The following is a 20,601-nucleotide window of genomic DNA, read 5'->3' as shown; positions in this document are numbered from 1 at the left end:
TTGTTGTTGGAGTTCTGTTGTTGTTTTACTGTAGCAATAACTAGTATCAAACAGCAGCCTTGTGGTCAGGAAAATAACCAAGGGGAAAGGCTGAGCAAACAGACCCCCTGTTTTAAGTAAATGCTGATGTGTTCAGTACTCACAATCTACAAAGTAACACAGAAAATGTGTTGCTGGGCCCCATCAGATGTTCTCCTGGCTTGTAAAAGTTCCACTTTTTATGTAAAAAATTACATTCTGAAGGATTAGGCAAGCAAGGGAAAGTGTATGACTTGTGTGTTTTCCCCCTTCTCTTGCATAGGAGCTGCCAAAGTCTGATTTAAACATTGATGCATGAGTTTATAAGAAACCATGAGTTCATTCCTGGGGAATCTAATGGCATGAAGGACCAGACTGAACCAGCTCAAACGTGATTTCCATGATGCCCTGTTAACAATGGGCCAGACCCAGAGCTCCCTGCAGGTTTTCTGTTTGCTCCAGTGCATCATCCCTTAGATGTATCTCTAAGGGGGTCCGAAGAGATGCTTAATTTCTTATTAGTGAGAGAAATGTAAAAGCTGATTATTGTATTATTATTATGGAAACATGAGCAAGTCTTGTTGGGCAGATGCTCAAGTCTCACATTCTCTCAGGGCACACTATTTGGGAAAGTTCTAGCCTGAAAAACGTCTCTGTGGGTTTTGCGCACACCAGCAGGCTGATGTAAAGCTCTCACCTACGTGCTTATCTTGACCTGCATCCTGACCATGTAGAAGGGACAGCAGCTCTATCTCCACTAGGATTTCTACCTGCTTTGAAAGACACTTCTTTGAACAAGAAAGTAATGTCAATGAAAGACAGCCCCCCATGCAAGCAGCGTTACCTAAACAGAAAAGGCGGCAAAAGAGCAGGAAGGAGACTAATTGTGAGGGCAGGGAGGAGCTGTGTCTGAGGTTCCTCCAAAGGAATAGTGGTGACAGGGCTGGGAAAGCTGCCTTCTGTTCATTACCATGGTCATGACAGCACTGTGCTTCAGCTGTGTTAGGCCAGATGTCTGCTCAGTTCAAGTGTGTTTGGTGGAATTTCAGTTTTTTCATGAAGGCTCTTTGGTTTTGTATGAAAGGTGCCTCAGAAAACTGCCCTTGCATCCTACATCGTACTGTGTGTGAGAAGGGAAATGTTTACCTGAATCCCTGCTATGGGACTCTTCACCTGTCTCTGAGACAGCTATCTTAGTGAAAGTTGCAAACACCCCTGTGCTCATTTTGCTTCTGTTCTTGCCTTTAGTTTACTAAACAACAGTAAAGACAAAATGTTTTTTTGCCTTCTTGTTCTTGCCTTTAGTTTACTAAACAACAGTAAAGACAAAATGGTTTTATGCTCCTTCCTGTCTGGGAATGGGACAAAATGGCAAGTGCTCTTGAAACAGCTCCACTTCCAAAGTCTGCACTTCCCTAAAGACAAAGCATGAAATCCTTGAACACTGAAGTGAAATTAGAACTTTCGCCTGACTTCAGTGGAGCCAGAGCTCTGCTGCTGAGGACTTGAACTTCTGTTCTGCCTCCAAAGGAGGGTATTTAAGCTGCTGTGATCACTTGATTTAGATGAATATTCTTAATAGCCACTAACTGATTTGTTTCCTGGAAGGTACAACAGATACAAGTTGTTCAGCATGAAAAGGGAAACCAGGCATGTTTATTTTAGATGCTGCCTTGTCTACGTGTAGTTGACTCTGCTGTTGGGCAGTGATGTCATTCACAGAGCAAGTGCTTGGTGAAGGATCTGCTGTTAAAGCAGGCTGTGTGATGGGAGTGGTCATTTCTTACAAACAGCATTTTAAAATGACATCAATCAAGGCTGAGAAATGTTAAGCTTCTGTCTGCCTACAGGCAGAGCAGGCAGGGAACTTGCTTTCCCGAGCTGGAAAACCTGTTTTATGGGGCTTATCCTTTTTGGTTGTTCTTCCCTGTTCCAACTGGTGCTTTGTTGCTGTCTGTGTTGTCTAAGGAACAGTCTTTCTGACTGTATTGACTCTAGTAACTCCCCTGCAAGCAGGTCAAAGCCTTTAGGCCACTGCAGAGAGTGAACAGCTGTACAGCAAGCTAAAGGTATTGCCTGTACACCCACGAAAAGTTGGAGTTACAGGATAATTCCCAAGTGAGCCATTCAGCATTGGGTAGTGCAGCTTTCCAGAAATGCCCAAAAAGCGATTTGACCTTCAGCTAGCAGGAGTTTCTCTCTGTTGGAACTGACGATTTCATCCTTCTGCAGGCCCACAGGACTGTATCGTTTCAGAGCCAGACTGGCAAAGCACGTGGTTCTCCCTGCCTTTGTCTAATACTCACCTTACTTTGTGTATAAGTGAGGGGATTGGTGCACCTGCTTCAGGGAAACCCTCAGAAATGTGTAGCTAAGCCAGATTACAGTGCCATGCAGCAGTAGGGAATATGTGACTGCTAAATTTACCCACCATGTCACTTGCTGGGTATTTTTGCATCACCTTGGAAATACCCTTGGTGCCTGGAGCTTGTCACTAACAACTAAGGCCTTACCCTCGCGATCTGATTAGAAAAGGCAGATTGTTCCCAGTTACATTTTTAAAACCACTCAGAGCTGGTGTTGAGTTTTAGGATATTTTCTTTGTTATAAAATAGGGACTGTTAGTTTCGGGGTTTTTTGTTTTTTTTTTTTACTTTACTGAGAATTTCTATCCTTTGAGACTACAGACTTGGTAGTACTGTCTCCAAAATCCCCTCTGACAGAACAAATCCCTCCCAGCAAACCTTTTCACCTTGCCTGCCTTGTGACTGAGACCTAGTTCAAAAACAGGGAGAAGGGCACTACTGAAAACAAAATGCAGCAGCTGATCCTGGCTCCAAACACCCTGGGTGCTTGAACTGCCTGTTGGCAGCAGGACATCAGATGCTACTGGACGTCAGCTGCCTCTCCTCTTAAGAAATGTTTTGGCCATTTTTCTTTCTGTTTAGATACAGCCTGAATTGGTGTGCTAGCCCATTAACTCTTCACATGCTGCCTTCGCTCCAGAAAAAACGCTATGTTTCTAGAGAGCTAGAGGAGCGTGTTCTGTGGTATTGTGTGAAACCCAGCATGACCCGGATCCTGGGATCCTCGCTGGTTATGGGAGGGCATTTGCATAGGAACAGCTGCTGTGAGGGCAACATCCTGACTTTTTTCTATTTTATGAACCAAACCCCAGACACCAGCATGCCACTCTGAGGGATGCTCTCCACAGACCAGGGCATTTGGTAATAAGAAATGTGTGTTATGTGCGTTACATTGTCTCTTCCCAGAGCCCTCCTTTGTGCTTGCTAAAACTGATGTTTGGATCAGGTCAGCCGCACCCCAGTGGCTTTTGTGCCAAGAGCACCACTAGGACATGTAAACTGTTGCGGGTGTGCAGCAGGCAGACCCTGTGCAGCCTCCAAAGCCTGGCACTCTGCCCCTCCGGGCAGGTGGGCAGCACAGTCCTCAGCCTTCATTCTCTGCTTCTGGAGCACCTGTGCCAGCCTGGCTGCTGCTAACAAGCCCTGATTGCCACCACCTGGGTGGCCCTGAGAGCACTCCAGAAGTTTCTCTGTGGTTGAACTGGATGCTGGCGGAGCATGTGGTGGCTGTGGGCTCGGGGATGGCTAGAGGTAGGACTGGAGGAGTGAGGGGGGAGAGTTGGCTGTGCGGTGGAGGTGTACTGGGGGGAGGAAGGAGCCCTCTGGCTGGAGCGGGGAGGGCAGGGCAGCTGCAGCGTGGCTAGGGGCTCCAAAGGCACAGAAAGGAGCTCTGCTGATTGACGCAGGCCACTGCCTGACAGGATTGAGGGCTGGTGCGTTGGCAGGGCAATGAGAGCTGCACCTCTGGGTGCAGGGAATCTTGTTTATTCTGGGTCTGTGTAGAGCACGTGCTGTGTGAGATGCGGCTGTGCTTGGTAACGGGATAGTGGCTCTGCAGCACCGGTGACGCCTTATAACCACAACCTGTGATGCTGCTGCTGCTGCTGTGTTTCTGTATCCTGTTTGTAACGTGTCTTCGTTGGGCACTGTACAAACTGCAGAGTCCCTGCCCTGCGTGGCTTCTAGTCTTTCCTGGGAGGTGATTCTTGGAAACCTACAGTCAGATACCAATAGCCACTGCTCTCTGGTCAGGGAAAATAGCATGCCCTGTTTATGTAGATTACTTGATTTCAGGGGTGAGGGTTGCTGCGGAAAAGTAGCCACTAAGTGTGGGTCTTTTTGGTTACCAGGTGAACTGAGTGTTTCCAGTTGTTGCTTTATAATGGAATGTCTCTGAGTTGCTCAGTGACTACAGGAGGTCTCCTGGCCTGTAAAGTAGGTTTCCCCCATCCCCCAGTGACCCAGCTAGGAACAATGGAGGCCACACAGTACAAACAGTGCTGTAATAAAGCTGCCAGAAGCTGACGTTGCTTTCCCCTCTGAGTTTTTCCAGGCTTATTTTTAGGCAGTTTACAATTAACTCTTTTGGGGGGGGGGGGGGGGGAAGATTCCCATTGTGGCTTCTAAGAACTGTTGATATAAAAATCAGCCCTTTTAAAGACTGGTATTGTGAGATGCATACCCCAGGGAAAGATGAAAATCTGGATGTGTCATGCCAGGGCTCTAGGCAACATGTTCAAAATAAAGCAAAAATGCATGGGTATTTCTTGCACTTTGTACTTTTTACTCAGGCTCCAGTTCTGAGTCAAAGGTAATACATGTATGGGCTACTTAGGAAGTCTTGTTTTTTTGCTGTTGCTGTGTTTGTTTATCTTGATCAAATCATGTCATCTGAGGAGGGTCAGAAGGGAGTCACCAGGGCTTCTTGGAGCTCAGGAAATGCTTGCTCAGGGAGCAGACTGTCTTTGTAGGCTCTTTGAAGTAGGTTGTGTGAGCTTTCCTGATGGTGACTTTAGAAAGCCTTCCCCAAAATTCCTGTTGTCATTGTTACTGCTGAAATAGAGTGAATGGCACTCAAAGTGTTTGCTTTCCAAGTCCAACTTGCTCTATGGAGTATTAAATGCACCAGTTAATTGTCATTTGTCAATACTTAGGCTAAATCATTCTGGGGAACTGAGAAACATCTGATCTTTTTAGACTGGCAGTACTGAATCAGAGCTCTGGCCTCTCTTCAAATATGTGATTACTTTAAATAAACATTAATAAAACAAAGTGAAGTGCTTGGGGCCACAAGAGTGTCTTTGGAGCTAGAGGTTAAGGGCCTGGGTTAAACTAGAAAGGTAAAGGTTAAAGCCATGTGGTTCGAGGAGGAGGTCAGGGTCTTGCTTATTTAATTGGAGTTTGGCATCAGGTTTAGAGTAGGATGTGCAGAGTGTGCCTTCCTTGAGCCTGCCGCCTGTGCTCAGTGGGAACCACTTGCTGCTGGGCACAAGGCTGTCTGGTGTGTGCCTCAGTGACTCAGACTCTAGGCAGCTGCTGCCGGACCAGCGCTCCTAGTATAGAGCTGTTGATTTTTTGGGGGTTTTGTGTGTGCATGCTTTTGTTGTTTGTTTTTTGGGAGTTTAGGTTTGGGGTTGTTTTGGTTTGGGGTTTTTTTGGGGTTTTTTTGTTTGTTTGGGCTTGGTTTTTTTGTTGTTGTTGCTTTTAACCTTACTGCATCCAGAGGAGTTGGTGGATTCCTTGGCAGGGGAAATTTGGCAGCTATTTTTATTTCCATCAGCAGCTCTGCAAACTCTCGCTGGCTCGCCACTGCTCCAGCCATCTTCCTGGGGAAGAGCTTGCTCACTGCACGAAAAGGGTTAAAGCACTTCAGAACCTTCCTTGGCTTTCTGTGCTAAATTGTCTTAAACTTTTGACAAGTAGGATGGCCTAGACAGATGTGTTGACATGGCAACCGCTCCAAGGAGATGCTTGTCAAGAAAGGAGAGTAGCTGGCCTCCAGTCATGACAAGGTACTGTAAGCAGGAAGCTGCAGCCACTGCCCTGGCTGTGCCTCCAGATCTTGCTGTCAGTGCCCTGATTAGTGTGAATAATTTATCTGTCTCTCTAACAGCCTTTAATGCAGCTGCAGTGATGTGAGCAGTGGTAACAGGACTCAACCACAGATTTGCTGCATTAATAATAATGTCCTCCTGCTTTTGCTAATAGCAAATATATCCAGGGAAGGTGGGTAAAGCCAAGTTTTCTGCATGCTGGTTCCAGTTGTTGTTCCCCTCTTCACCTCAGACAGACTGATACGCTTGGAGCTTACAGTCCGCAAGGCTGGGAACCTGGGGTGCGAGTGCATGTCTGAACTCCGACAGGCTGGGCCACTGGCTTTAGCTCCTTTTCTGCCTGCTCTGAAGGCAGCAGACCCAGCTTGCTGGAGAAACAGTGTGGCCTAGTGGCTAGGGGGCTGGGCTGGGTTTTGAGAGATGGCGTGCCCTCACTTTCCACCTTTGGCACTGTTTTTCTGAGTGGAGGTACGGAGGGATTCTGCCTTTACAGGTATTTAAAGAGGTACTCGACTGCAGTATCTGCTGTTACGGTACCTACTGCTTTCTGGGTACTGTTGGCTGAGACACTGACAGTATTTGCTGGCCAGCACTGCTGTACAGTTCCTCATGCAGACCAGACTCAGTGGGCTGGCTTGTTGAAGGAGAGGACCCCAGGTCTCGCAGAGCCTTAAAAAGGAGCTGTGCTGCCTTTGTGGACATGTAAGCCCCCGGTTCCCCAGACCAGCAGCAAAGTGGCCTCTCCAAGTGACTAAGATGTAAGCTGTTATTGGCAAACAGAACAGCCTGTCCTGGAATAGGGAAAAGTTGCTTTTTCCTCTCTTCTGAGAGGTTTTGCCATTTGGCATCCATGTATCACAGTACCCGGCTCTTGGTACGTGAACCAAGCAATGGTTCTGCGTACTGTGGTCTCGAAGGAAGAGATAACCCTGTGCCCTGAGAAGCTCACTGTATTTATTTTTTTCGGGGGGGGGGGGGGGGGGGGGGGGCAGGGGGGGAGGTGGTGGTCCTGAAGAATATTTCCTTGATCTGATGTAGCATTTTCCATGCAAGTAGACACCTGGGCTTCCCAGGCTGCTTTGCAGCACAGTGTGCTCAGCAGGCTCTGTGGAAAGGGTAATGCATACCCGGGTGATTTCAGTACATGGTATCATTTACCCTATTGACGTCAGCAGCTGCACCCTCTCAGCTTCTCTCCGCTATAGCAGTCTGCAGGAGACAAGCTGCAAAGAGCTTATGAACTCCCTAAATGCACCTAACCTTTCCAGAACTCAGCATATAATTCTCAGCTAAGTAAATGTCCATTTGTGAGTATTTTGGGAACAAACCTCCTAGTAGCTTTCTGTGTGCAACTCATTTTGCTCCTATTCTGCAAACCAACACCACATGGATTCTTATCAAAACACTGTAGCCTTTATTTGCTGATAAGTCAGTTCAGCAGGGACTGCTACATAAAACCACATTATGGCATTTTCCTGGCAGAAAATTACCGCATTTAAGTACCTTTTTGAGCAAAGAGATCTCTTCTCAAACCACCATATTTAAACTCTTTCCTAACACTGAGTGATAGCTCTATGGGAAATGGAGCCTTCCCATTAGGGATATTGTACTGAATCCCTGCTGGAAAGCCCTGGAAAGTGGAGGGAGAGAACTTCAGAAGTAAACTGGAAGGATAAGATCTAGCGTATGAGTCTCCTTTCCCTGAATAGCCTTTTATTGGTATCAGTGCTTGTAGAGGAACAAAGGGAAATCAGTGTGTCTCACAGCATAATTCCATTTTCTTTTTAGCAACAGACTGGACTTGGACAGAGTGTTTTGGGCATCCTGGTATTATCACGCGGCGCTGCTGTTGTGTGCTTCGGTCTCGGCTTTGATTAAAAAGCATGGCTCCAGCAGTTTGGGTTAGAAAAAGCTGCTTCGATGTGAGCTGAGTGTAGCTGGAGCAGAGCAGCCCACCTGGATTTGCAGACAGCTTTTGAAACAAGCCACTGTGAGCCATACGCTGAACTGCCCCTCTCATCTCTGTAGCTTCGTGAGGCTTGGGTGGGAGGTGACGAAGGTTCCTGTTGCATACTGCTGCAGTCTTTGGCTGGTGGAGAGGGAAGATCCCACACATAAGGCTATATTGTTTAGAAACAGTTGCGGATAATAATGTTGTGGCAATATAGCAAACCACAGTGTGAAGTCTTATAGGAGGGGAAGGTGATTTTATTTTAAAAGGAGCCTGACTGAATTGTTTACACCCTTGTACCCGCATGCTCGTAAGCATGTTGCCATGATGCGTATATATATCCGCGTGGTCTGTCTGGGATTCCCTGCAAGGATGCTGAGGACGGGGATGCTGCCTTAGGCCACCCTACTTGCGCCTCTGTAGTTATTCTTAGATCGGTGGTGATGTGTGGGTTTAGCATATTCCTTGTGACCCCTTTAGGTGCTGGCAAGGTTCAGTTTCTCAATCTTTACTCCCCTCCTGGCCCCTGCCCTTTATTCTGTGAGCCTCCAGGATTAACTTCTCATCCTATGTACTATTTGTTGGTTTTCTAACATCATACGCAGTTTTGCTGTTCGATGTCAGCTTGTGAATAATAAACTATTGGCCCTGAATGGTATTCTCTGTTGCTGAAACTGTAGGTTTGAATTTTCATTAGGGGCCTTTCCTTTTACATTAGAGGATACTGTAAGCTAGACATGTCTCTTCCCTGGTTTCAGTTTCCGTTGTCTTGGGATTTTACACTCAGATTAACCTAAAATTTCTTAGTCTGTCTGGATGTCTATGCTCTGTTATAATTACTCTTTGTTCTGCTAATTTTCAACCACTGAGAATCAGAATAACCTGTCCAAATCAGGTTAATATCGTGTTTAGTCCACACAGAGTAATATTCCATTAGACTTGGAAACCTTAGTCAATGGCACAGTGTTATTCTCTGTATTTTGAGGTGTAAGCAATAGACAGATGCTTTGCAATCACCTCCTATAATCCTTAAAGCAGTGAAGGCAAAAACATTCATTATTTTGCAATTCCCATTAACAGTAAGAGGCATGTACATCCCCACTGAGAGAGCAAGCTTCCCTTCATTGGTGAAGCTTTCAAATGGGATTTCCTCCCCACCCCCCATATTTTTACCTCCTTGCTGATTGTCCTGCTCCAGTTTCTTTCTTGTGTCTTCCTTCACCTGTGGCATTTGTTTATAAGGAGGGTCATTTGTATTAAATGCCAGAGGCTGGTCTGTTTCTTTACAAAAGGGCCTTCCCATTTAGCCTGTGGATTGGGGGGTTTGGGGTGTCAGTTTCAAACACGCTCCAGAGTCTCCTACTTCTCACGTATGAACGCTGGAAGGCTCTGTAACCCCTCTGAACAAGGAATTGCTACCAGACAATGTTCATTGCACTGGGCTGCTTTTGTCCACTTACATATAAAATGTACTCATAAGTGTGCACGCAGTCTGACAGCCTGCTGGGGTGGCACAGGGAGGCGACTTGACTTTGTCTTGCCTCTTTTTCTGCACATTTCAATTTTGGATCCAGTCTCTTGGCACCTGTTTCTACCTATGCTATTCCACACTACTACTTGTCTTTTTCTAGTTATCATGTAAAATGTTATGACTTCAGTTTATCAACTCCTCCTTTTCCTATCTGCCTTAGTCTTGTTTCTGTTCTGCCAAAATAACAGCCATTACTAGTTGTTCCATGTGCCCTAGACTGCTTTAGCAGCTAAATCTGCCTTATTTCTCTATTCATTTTCCTGATTCTTATTCCTTTGAGATTTTGTGTACAAATCACAGTTGATTCCCTGTGAGATTCACCCAATTAGAATTTCATCATATTTAAAATGAGCTTTCTGCCATCTGACCTCCACTCCAAGCATGCAATATAATATTCCCATCAGAAAATAATCTGAATCGGCAGAAATTGCAATGCTTTTGTTGTCTCAACTTGCAATTCTCTACGCTCGATTGACCTGCTTGGCAATGTTCCTTGTATTTTGTCCTCATCAGGGTGAGGGCTACAGAATGTATGCGCCATTTTCCAGTTTTGCAACTTGAATGTCCGGTAGTGGAGGAAGGGGTGAACTAATTTCTGCTATAATTTTATATTCAGTCTTAAATCTTCTTCAATTTCATGTGTAGGGTGTTCTTATAAATGATTAAATAGTCATGCTCTACTCCCTCATTAGAAAATACAAATTAAGTGATTAAGTTCTAAATATACTTGCAAGTCTCATCTTACATTGTATTCCCTGCTTCAGTATTTGTGAAGTCTGATTGTCATCAGTCTGTTGCTGTTGTGCCTTTTTGTTTTAACTCTCTGCTTCTGAGAATATTCTCCTCTGTGTCATGACCCTTTTAGGAGGGCATCCCATCGAAGACACCAAGAGGATGCCCTTTCTCTCCAGTTACTTTATTTAAAGTAAAGATTTTACACTTTTGTGTCTGCGTAGAACAGTATTTACTAGACTACGCCTCATTGTCAGACAGGTTTGCACGTCTGAAACTGCTTCAGCAATAAGTCCTTCTCTTGGATCAGCTCCTTCAGAAACATCTTCTAAGATCCTTTAAACAGTTGACCCACTCTGCCCGTCTTGGCGATAAATTATCTGAATCCTTGCTTATTTTTGTGTGTGGGACGTAAACTTGTTTGAGCCTTTTCCAATCTACTAGATAACTGCCAAAATGCAGCCCTCTCTGCCTTTCAGGATGTGCACATCTGACTTGACTGCCAACTCTTTATTTAAGCAGTTCCAGTTTAAGTAGATCCAGGTGCTATTTGATGTGGTGATTAATTGCAAAATACATCCACAATATTTTTTTTTGTATGTAATGCAGCCCTCTATCCATCAGCTCCATTCACATTAGGAAATAACAGTCATTAGGAAAAGACCGGTGGGTTGGTTTGTTTTTCTTATATCTCCTAAACCAGCCATAGCATAAAGCCTAGCATACGTGTTTCCCTTTTGTGTTGTCTAGCAATTAAGTCTATCCACATTCCACCTGCACCTTGTGTTCTTTTTCAGGTGATGTGGAAAATAGTGTTGCAACAATGTGAGCTCTTACAAGAGGGGAAAATGTCATTTAAATTCAAAATGAACTTGATCTTGCTTGCACTCTCGTGCCCACGTGCTCACAAGCACCAATGTGTGTGTATCCATGTGATCTGGTCAGGATTCTTTGCAATGATGGAGATGGAAGACAGGGGTGATGCATATGGTATCCTCCTTATGTCTCCTGGGTTCTTAGATTGGCAGTGAGATGCTGGTTTTGGAAATACCTTTTGACCCCTTAGGAGCTCACAGGGATCAGTCTCTCAATCTGCTTCGCTCCTCTACTCCTCACTTATCCTGTGAGCTGTGAGGATTAACTTGCCGTGTGCTGGGATCCGAATGTCCTGTTAGTCTAGATGCCATCTACAGCTTCTATTGTCAAAGCCCTTCTCCCACGCTTTGTTCCTTTCAGTGCTTTCACACCTGGATGGTCCCATTCATTCTCCATTCCCTTCAGCCTTCATGTTTATATCACGTTTCTCTAGACAGCAGGCAGCAGGAGGGGAACAGTCCCCTCATCTCCAGGAGGCTGAGTTGAGAAGGGGCAAAGAAGAACTGAACCTAAAACGCATGCGGTCCAGTGAAAATGGGAGAGTTCATCAGGAGATAAAACCTCCAGAGTCTCTGTCGTGGCCTGAGACAGTGCTTTGCCTCGCTTGTGTACTGCTCTTCAACTTCAAGCTCTGTTCTGTTGATTGCATTTGCCACCTCACAAGGGCTAGGTGAAGGTATGCTCAGCGGTAGGCATGAAATAAACTGGTCCTTGTTTGTGCTGCAGGGTGTTGGGGCTGTCAAGAACAGGTGCTGGCGAAGCGTTTGTTATTCTGGTGCTTGCTTTTATGGGCCTGATGTTTTGCTGTGGGAGAAAGTCTGCCTCTTGGGAGGAGCTGTAGGAAGGAAACTAGATTGTATTTGCAGGCAAACAGTCCTGCCCTGGCTGTCACTGTAAAGCAGATGACTCCTGTCAGTGCTGTGTTTGGCTCCAGCCATCACAATTCCCTGACATGTATGTAGCTGGTGGAGGGCTTGACACAAACTGGGAAGAAGCATGGCTGTAATGTGGATTATTCCTCTGGGCTGCCCAGGACTGGGCAATGCTGTTTATCTGAGAACTCTGCTGTGAGCTTTGCAGCTTGCCTATGATGTTTCAGATAATCCTGAGTTAGTACCTCAGCAAGCAGAGCTGGGGAGGGAGACTTCATCTTCAGCCGACAAACCTGGTCTTACCTTGTTTCAGGAAACTGGCCAACTCTGTCTTGCAGCTGGGTAGGTGCATCCTTGCAGTGCCCAAGTCAGTATAGCTCCAGGTAAATGCATGCAGCCTTGTTGCTGTTTGGTGCTCTTCACCTGTCCAAGTATCTGCCTGTACTAGGAGGAACAGTGTCTAGATTTGGCTGAAGCCTTGTAAGACTAAAGCTTACAGCTGTTGGCTGTATCGCTGTTGGAGCTTTTCTGGCCATATGTCTGCATTCTGGTCTGCAGAAGTCCTTCCTGCTCTGTACGTGCAGAGCATCAGGTTTTTGCAGTGCATGTGTGGGTGGGGGTTTGTGTCTTTTTGAGCTATCACTGAGACTATCTGGGGCTATCTACTCCTGCAGCCCTCTCCTAGACACTCATCCTTTCCCTCTTTCTAATGCAGCAGTTCATGGGCTTTCTCTCCACTCTTCCTTCAACTAACACACCCCCCCACTCCCCCCCCAACCCCTTTGCTTTGCTGTATACCAAAAGGACTTGGGGATGAAGCTTTTCAAGGCTTATCCCAAATGTGTTTAGGATTCTGGTGCAAGGTGAACAGAGGCCAAAGCTCATGACCATAGAGACGTTATGCACTGAATTCAGACACAGTTTTAAAGCTACACTGAAACTGTAAAAGCCTAATCAGCAGAAGAGATGTGCATGCATTCTGCTTTCACCTCATGCATAAACCGTGCTGATAGTTGGCTGCTACCTCGTGTATTGTGTTCCTGTGACAGCCTCGGTGCTGATCCATCTGCCAGGGACTTAAATGAGCACTGTCAGCCAGATAACGCTGAAAAGGAAAGCTCTGCTGGCCTCAGGCCCAGCAGAGAAATGCTGTGCTCTGCAACTCTGCAAGGGATTTAAAGGCTCTGACCTAGTCTGTAAGTCAGAACTTACTCCAGTGAGGGGGAGGGCTTTCTCCTGGCTCCACTGGGATAAGGAGGGCTTAGCCTTTGCATTTTGTGGGGGGACGGGAGCGTCATGTCTTCCAGACAGCTTATAAGGTTAGTTGAGGTAACCCCTTAAGGCGTGACCTTCTCTGGTTTTGCTTTGACTGCTAGCAGTGATAGACTATATCTGTATTGGAAAGTGCATCTGCATTCTTTTTTCCTGTCCTGTATGTAGCCCGTTTGTGCTGCTGTTGGGGAAGGAGTGAGTAAGAGTCCCTGTCCCTGCGCAGCTAGAGTCATCCTGTGTTCTCTGCTTAAGTGGGGCATGCAGGCAGACAACGGCACTTCACCCTTATTGCTTGGATCATTGCCCAGGACTGTATGAGGAGTTTTAGGAGTCAGCGGAGAAGCGGGGTATGTGGGAAAGCAGCCATGAGACCTATGTCGAATGTGTCGAGCTTGGCGTAGAGTTAAGGCACAGCATTAGTGGTATTCTGTCCGGGTGCATAGTCTGAAGGCTTCTTGGCACTTCTGATTCATGAGAATGTGGAAGATGGTCAGTTGGTTAGTACTGTTACAAACCAAGCTGTTAATTCTGTTGCAAAGTGTTTTGTGTCCCGGTGCGTCATACTGACTGCTCTGCTGCGGCTGTTCATGGCCAGTTGCACAAATGCAATAGGGACGGCAGTTTCAGATAGGTGAATCTGCTGGGTACTAAGCTAATTTTTGCTTGACATCTCTGAGCATCACACTTTTCTTCCTATTGGAAGGGTTTCCTCAATAAATCCTGAGGGTCACAAGTGTTGCTAGCGCTGTTGAGATTTCCCCTCCCTGCCCCATGTACACACGCATCATGACCTTTTGTGTCATGTAACTGTTGTTGCAGTCCTATGGAAGAACTGTAACATTTTCCCTATGTTAGTTATCTTCTGGTCTCTGATGCTTCCTCTGTGAAGAGCATGATATTTTGCTTTTCCACAGAGCCTCTTCTGGATTTGCCCATTCTCTCTGTGAATGTAAACTTTCTGCCTAAATTGCCAGAGAACAGGTATGGTTCACTTTCAGTTTTCATTCTCAACAGGACAGTGGTATAGTGCTTCAAGCAACAGGGTGAGATGAATTTTTCACTGCTGTTGCTAATAGTTCTAGAGTAAAGAAGCCTTTCCTAAGAGTAAAGTCCTAGATGGTCTTAGCCAAAGTAAGCCTATTACACCCCAGATCAGAATAAAAGGTTTTAAGGAAAGTAGTTAACAGGATGCAATTTATGAGTATCTATGTCGTCTTGTATTCTTGAGAATGGGACTTTTCTTCTCAGGAGGTCTCTTACAGGCCAATTCAAACTTGCTGTCTGAGCAGAGGAGGAGGCGAGCAGAAAACATGGGTAATCCTGTTACTGATTCCACAGAAAAAAATTTTTCCCCAACTTTGCCTACTGTTCCTTGATGTCATCTTAAGTCATTTTGAATGAGTCTTCTATTAAGGAAAGTACTGTAACAATCTTGTGGCATTCATTTTTCCAGTCTCCACAACAGACTGCAGCGTCCCATGCACTGCCTTGATTCTTTGGTCTGCCTTAAACTCTGTGTGTATGTATGTGGATTGCAGAAATACAGCCTCTTGGCAACTGGTAGCATAACTAGCTCAGTAGAACCTAGTTGTAACTTGCTGTTGCATGAGTAGTTTTCCAAAATTCTCTTTATTTAGGAGAGTCAGTAAAATCCCCATGTGATACTGACACCTATGGAAATACAACCATTGCAAGTGATGCTGCATGGTATAGCCATAGCTATAGCATCAGATTGTCCTTATCCAATTGCCTTTTTTATGAAAAAATAAATCAATGGAAAGTAAGTTTAAAAAAAAAAAAAATCTGCTCTCAGTTCCCTAATAACTGCTCCTATGCTATCCAGAATGGCTGTAACAGGGACCTATCTTCCCCCCCCCCCCGCCCCAACCTTTTTCTCAACAGAGAAAAGAGATTTAAGTTAAAGAGTTTAGGCCAGTGTTTTTATTTGGGTCTGTTTCTTTTAGTGAGAAATGGAGGAGCTTTGTTTTTTCCCAGCAAAGAGTTGATCTAATCTTTTGAGGTTACAGGATCATGAAATCATTTTGGTTGGAAAAGGCCTTTTAGATCATTGAGTCCAACCATTAACTTAGCACTGCCAACCCCCCCCATGGAGGTTCCCCTATCCTGTCCTAAACTGCTTTGCATTGCAGAGCTGCTAAAACAAATATTGTAGAGGATGTACAGAGAAGGAATGTTTTTACAGGTAAATGTAGAAAATAGAAAAGCAGGTAAGGAGATCTTTCTTGTGGACACAATCTTTCTTTTTAATTGCACTCGATGTAACAGGAAACAGACAAAAAAAAATCTAAGCTCAAGAAATTGCACAGTAACTTTGGAGTCTTGAGGAAACTGTTCTACTATGATGTCTAAAAGAAAAATCTTGATTCTTTCTGTGAGGTAATAATTCTGATCCTAAGCAGCTCCTTCTGCAAGTGCTTTTTCTGGTCGAACCCAGTCTGGTACTTCTCAGTGGAGCATGGGATGACATGGTGGGATGCTGTGATGATGGTACTAGGGACCCAGTCCCCCCATCCCCTTCACACAGTACTCCTAGGGTTTAGCATTATATGGCCAGCATTAAACTGCTTTTGGATAGTGTATACTGATTAATGTTGAGAAATGTCAAAACTAATACTGTATATAGTGTGTATATGTAGTATAGAATAACCTTCCTCTTTGAAAGTCAAGGTGATACACCACTGACCGGTAATCTTGCCTGTGTTGGAGGCGTGCCCCTGAAGTGTTTGACATTCCATGGCATAGCAGGCAGTAAAGAAATGCAGCTTTTTTTGTTGAAGTTATTAAAATGCTTTGTCCATTCATATTTGCCTTCAAAAGTCAGTGGTATCTACCCCAAGTACATCAAAATGATAGGAACCAAACTTCAGTCTAGAAAACTCAGCCTTTGCAGCAGACATTCCTTTTCTTGTCATTTGTAGTTTGGTACCTCAGAGAGAAAATGACCTCAATATAATACATAAAGAGGCTGCTAAGAACACAAGAGTGGCAGGGGCTGCTCTAGCTCACTAGATATTTAAAAATGAAATGCACGTATTCTTTATTTTGTATTAATACACTGTAATTGCTTTACAGAGTCCAGCATATCAGTTGCATGTAAATACTACAGATGAATTTGCTAAACTGGAGCTCACAAAACTAGTGCATTTATCCCAAAGCAGAGACTAAACCCTCTAACTCATTAAAAAAATACATTAAAGAACGTACCACACACACATATTGCACTTTTCTCCATATGAAATTTTTACCCCATATACATCACACCAAAGTCTCTTCAAAGGAGTCTGTAATACAAGATAATAAAGCTAATAATTACTCTAACAGTAGTGTACACAGTTCTCTAATGTTAGACATAACAGATTTGAACAAAAAAGCCACTTCAAAGTAGTACGAAGTGGTGCCCAATGGATACTCTGCCCTATTAGAAGGCACTAGAAGCCTTTTATTCTAATTGGCTTAAAGGAAATTACATGAAAAGTTAAATATGCTTTTGGTTGAGGGGAAGTGTCAGTCTAAACTACATTAAAAAACACTGTAGCTTCCCCTTTACCAGCACTGCAAAGCTCAAATGAGCTTAGACTAGTTGGCACATCCTGATAAATGAATCGCAAAACTCAAAACCAGTATTATTTTTATCTTTGAGTCCTGAAGTGTACAGTATCCTGGAGTTGGATGGGGAAGGAAGTGGTTATAGCAGTAACCCAGCTTCTGGAGCAGAACTGAGCCTGTCTCCATAGGTCCATAGGTGGTGTGCGCCCTGTTAGCAATTTTCACCACGTAGTTCCTTGAGTGCCTGGTCAGATATTAAAATTCCAGAAAGTGTTTATTATGCTGTGGGGTAGGGAAGAAGGAATGAAAGGCCAGGACTCTTTGTTGCCCCTCTCTCTCTTCTTTTTTATTTTTTTTTTTTTTCAGTAGTGAAATGCCTGGTCTGCTATACCGCAGTACTTGTCAAGCCATTTCCCTTCCCTTTGCTAGTCACTTAAGGTGTTTCTGTGTTCCATAGCTATTTACTGTGTCAGATGAGTTTCCTTTTGAAGGAAAAGGACACAATAAAAACCTTTTTTATACCAGCTATTTAAAGTAGAGCTTTCTAGCCCTCTCTATCTTGCATCACATAAGTAGTGTATGGATGTGATCCCTGTTCTTTAAACTCCCTTTTGCTGATGCCTTGAGAATCACTGTGATATCAGAGGTAGAAGCTGAGCACTAATGAATTGAGTCCAGCTGCACAACTGGACTGATATCAGAGCAGGCTACATAGCAACAGGAGTTGCCTCTCTAATCGTAGTATACAAGAAACAAGGTGCCTTCTCTCAGTTATTAAACCCTTTCCTCCTTCACACAGCCTACAACGCAGTGACTAAAGTCTTACTATTCCATATGTAAATGCGGTCTTATTGCTGTAAATGCTGGCTGATTATCCACCTTTCTAGTGAAGGAAAAAAGAGCAGCTTTGAGAACTCCTTTTTCTAGCTTGGTTGGATCTGTGATGTGACAAACACAGATGAACCAACATACCAGAAGTATGTTGTTCGTTTCATCCTTCTATTACATCTTCAACTCATTCCATTTTTAAGTGACCACATGCCCTGAATAATACCCAAACTTTGAGTTTGGTGACTACACCCTCATTATTTGTAGTATCAAAGACCTTAGCTCACCAAACTTTTCGGCAAACAGTGGTGTGTTCTACATATGCAATCAGCACAGTTTCTCTGCCATTCTTTGTGCTTTAATGAATCTGCAATTGTGCTTAATCTTTGCTCAGAAAAGGGCCGAACGGTCTAGCTGTGAACCTCATTTGTCTATCATCCCGTAATGTCTCACAATACTTAAAGGCTAGAGACAAAACCCAAACTAAAGATCTAAACTTTCTGCAGATTCCTAAACAATTTTCCTATGACTTGCATTTCATGACTGGAAAGTTTTGGAGATAAAACTGCTTGTTGAGTTTAGTATTTCTTGAAACAGTTGATACATCAACAGTTTGTGATGCTAAATATTGCTGTAATACTTTCAATGTTATATATACATGAGCAATCAAAACACTAAGAAAGTTAAACATTATGTTCCACATGGTGGAACGTGTGCTCTGAAGGGACTTTGGCTACAGCAAGGATATAAATGGGGTATTGTCTACTTTCTTCAGAAAAAAGCATATAGGCTGATAAAGAACTGAAAAAGGCACAGCACTATCACTTCACAGGGGTTTTTTTAAGCTCATTGTTTTTATCCTTAACTTCTAAAACCCTAAATAATTGTCCAAATATACAAAGCTCAATAAACCACCAGCAACACATACTGCAAATTTAAAACACAGTTTGTTTGCTTGTTTTTAAAATGCAACAGAACGACAGATGGATCCTTTCCAGTGATTGGAACTTCTCCAAGACAGAGCCCTCCACAAAGGCCTGCCTGCAAAAAGGGTTGATTTCAAAAGCCATCCAGGTAGCTGCTTTTTTTTTTTTTTTTTTAAAATGCCATTGGCTGCAGCTCTTGGTTGTGTGTGTTTCCCCCCCCCCCCCCGCCCCTGGTACTTCTTACCTTCTCTCTCTCTGTTAGCTTATCTTTTAGTATCTCATCCCCACCCAGAGGCCTCTACAAATAACTGTGGTGCCCTGTGTCAGTGTCAGATATCTTTTGACAAAGTCAAGGTGTCACTTAGCAGAGATCCAGAAGGTTCCCTTAGTGGGCAATTAAGAGTTCCTTGGGAAGCTTGGGAAATACAGTTTACTTGCTAGCAGGAGGAAGTGGAGGCTGCCTGAGATGTCTGGTGATCTTGGAGACTTACCATGGAGTAGTTCCAGATCAGTAGCTTAACCAGCAATGGGATTCCAAAGTGCAACTTTCCTTTAATTCCACCTCACACTACTGTTGTAAGAGTATTACAGTTGCCATCAGTGCAGACCCAAATCTACCCTGAATTTCAATGAAAACTATTGCTTTTATTGCCAAGAAGTACAATACAATGTGCACTCATTCTCGTTTCTCCAAGTGAATGTTAGATGAATGCTGACAAATTCCTCAATTTTTTTAGAAGGGGTTATTTCCTTCCTCTAAAATTCACTTTTTTTGCCTTCTTCTATGCAAACTAGTTCTTTGTGGGATGAAACTGCACTATCTTTCTCTAGCCCCTGCCACCAGCAAGACACTTCTTGCCACCTCCTGCTTTTTTTTTTCCAGTCAGGTGGATTTTTAGCTCCCCTGTTAATTCAAGGATTGAAAAATTGCTGTGAACTTTGGGGTAGGAACAAAAAACAAAAATTCACATGCTTCTCCGCTTGTCCTGTCTTCCACTCCCATGTTAGTCACCCCATGATATTAATTCACCAGGACATAGCCACTGTGCTGGGGATCTACAGTCTCCATCATTTCACAATCAAAGAGTCCAGGCAATTCTGAGAGGGTTAATGCGTCATAGTTTGACTGGGACTCGTGAGACGCTGAGCTGCTCTGGCTGTCAGGCAATGCTACACTGCTCTGTTGTGCTGGGTCCATGGAATACTGGCATTGGTCTGGGTAGTCTGGCTCAGAAGAGGTGACAACAGGCAATTCACAAGTCTGATATGAATATTGTAGGGACTGTGGCGGCTGCTGCACCTGAACTGGTGATGACAACCGTGATGAGCTGGTGATCTGGGAGGGCGGCAGTGGATCCAGCTGTACCTTCTGGTATTGACTGAGAAAGGGGTCGTATTGCATTTGTTCTGAGGAAGGCTCCATCACAGGGCTCAGAGGCTGCTGCAAGCTGAACTGGGTTGGTTGCTGCTGCTGCTGTTGCTCCTCCTGGCATGAAATTGGCAGTTGACTTGACCTTGGGTATGAGCTCTCAGCTATTTGCATCTGGTTAAAATAGGCCTGCAGCTGGGACTGCTTCTGGAGAAAGAGTCGCTTCTGATGCAGCCTGAATCAAGGACATAAACAGCAATTATTTTTGCCTTTTGAAGTGTTAAGGTGCTAGCATGAATCCTGCATGCAAGTCACTCCCAACAGTTCCAGCAGGGAGTGAAGCACAGAATTGGAAAATTCCTGGGCAATTTCATTTATTAAATTTTACAGCAGACGGGAATCTTCACCTTCCAGCAAATGTGCATAGGGTAGCTTTCTCCTATGCTTCTATACATCCATTACTACCCTGGAATGTGAGTTTGTAAACCTCCTTTTGACAACCTTTTTAATCACCTGGTGATTTCTTCTTCCTCTGCAGTTAAGTTAACCCTATGCATTGTTTAATTTTGTTTGTTAAGAATCAGATGCATTGTATTTATGTTTTAAGCCTGCTATTCACTGCTCTGTGGAACTTAGGAGCTGAAGACTTGCATATCACTGGCTACTAATCCTAGGAGTGGTTTGGGTTGCAAGCCCATTTACTTCCAACCCCCCTGCCATGGGCAGGAGACACCCTGCA

The 20,601-nt window shown here is 44.3% G+C and overlaps 1 protein-coding gene across 5 annotated transcripts in view; it reads right to left on the bottom strand.

The window, feature by feature from the left end:
* Window positions 1-6,916: 6,916 nt before the first annotated feature.
* SIK2 (salt inducible kinase 2) overlaps window positions 6,917-20,601 on the bottom strand; it is a 71,436-nt gene continuing 57,751 nt past the window's right edge. For 3 of the 5 annotated variants that reach the window (XM_054803353.1, XM_054803355.1, XM_054803354.1), the window contains one exon: window positions 6,917-20,097. In XM_054803353.1, the coding sequence (XP_054659328.1) occupies window positions 19,515-20,097 (583 nt within the window). In that variant the 3' untranslated portion in view covers window positions 6,917-19,514. The remainder of the gene's footprint in view (window positions 20,098-20,601) is intronic. The other 2 variants (XM_054803357.1, XM_054803356.1) reach the window with 1 other exon arrangement.

This window comes from Grus americana, chromosome 24 (assembly GCF_028858705.1).
Source record: "Grus americana isolate bGruAme1 chromosome 24, bGruAme1.mat, whole genome shotgun sequence".
NCBI lineage: Eukaryota > Metazoa > Chordata > Aves > Gruiformes > Gruidae > Grus > Grus americana.
Note: the sequence above shows the minus strand (reverse complement) of the source record. Positions and strands in the feature narration are given on the sequence as shown.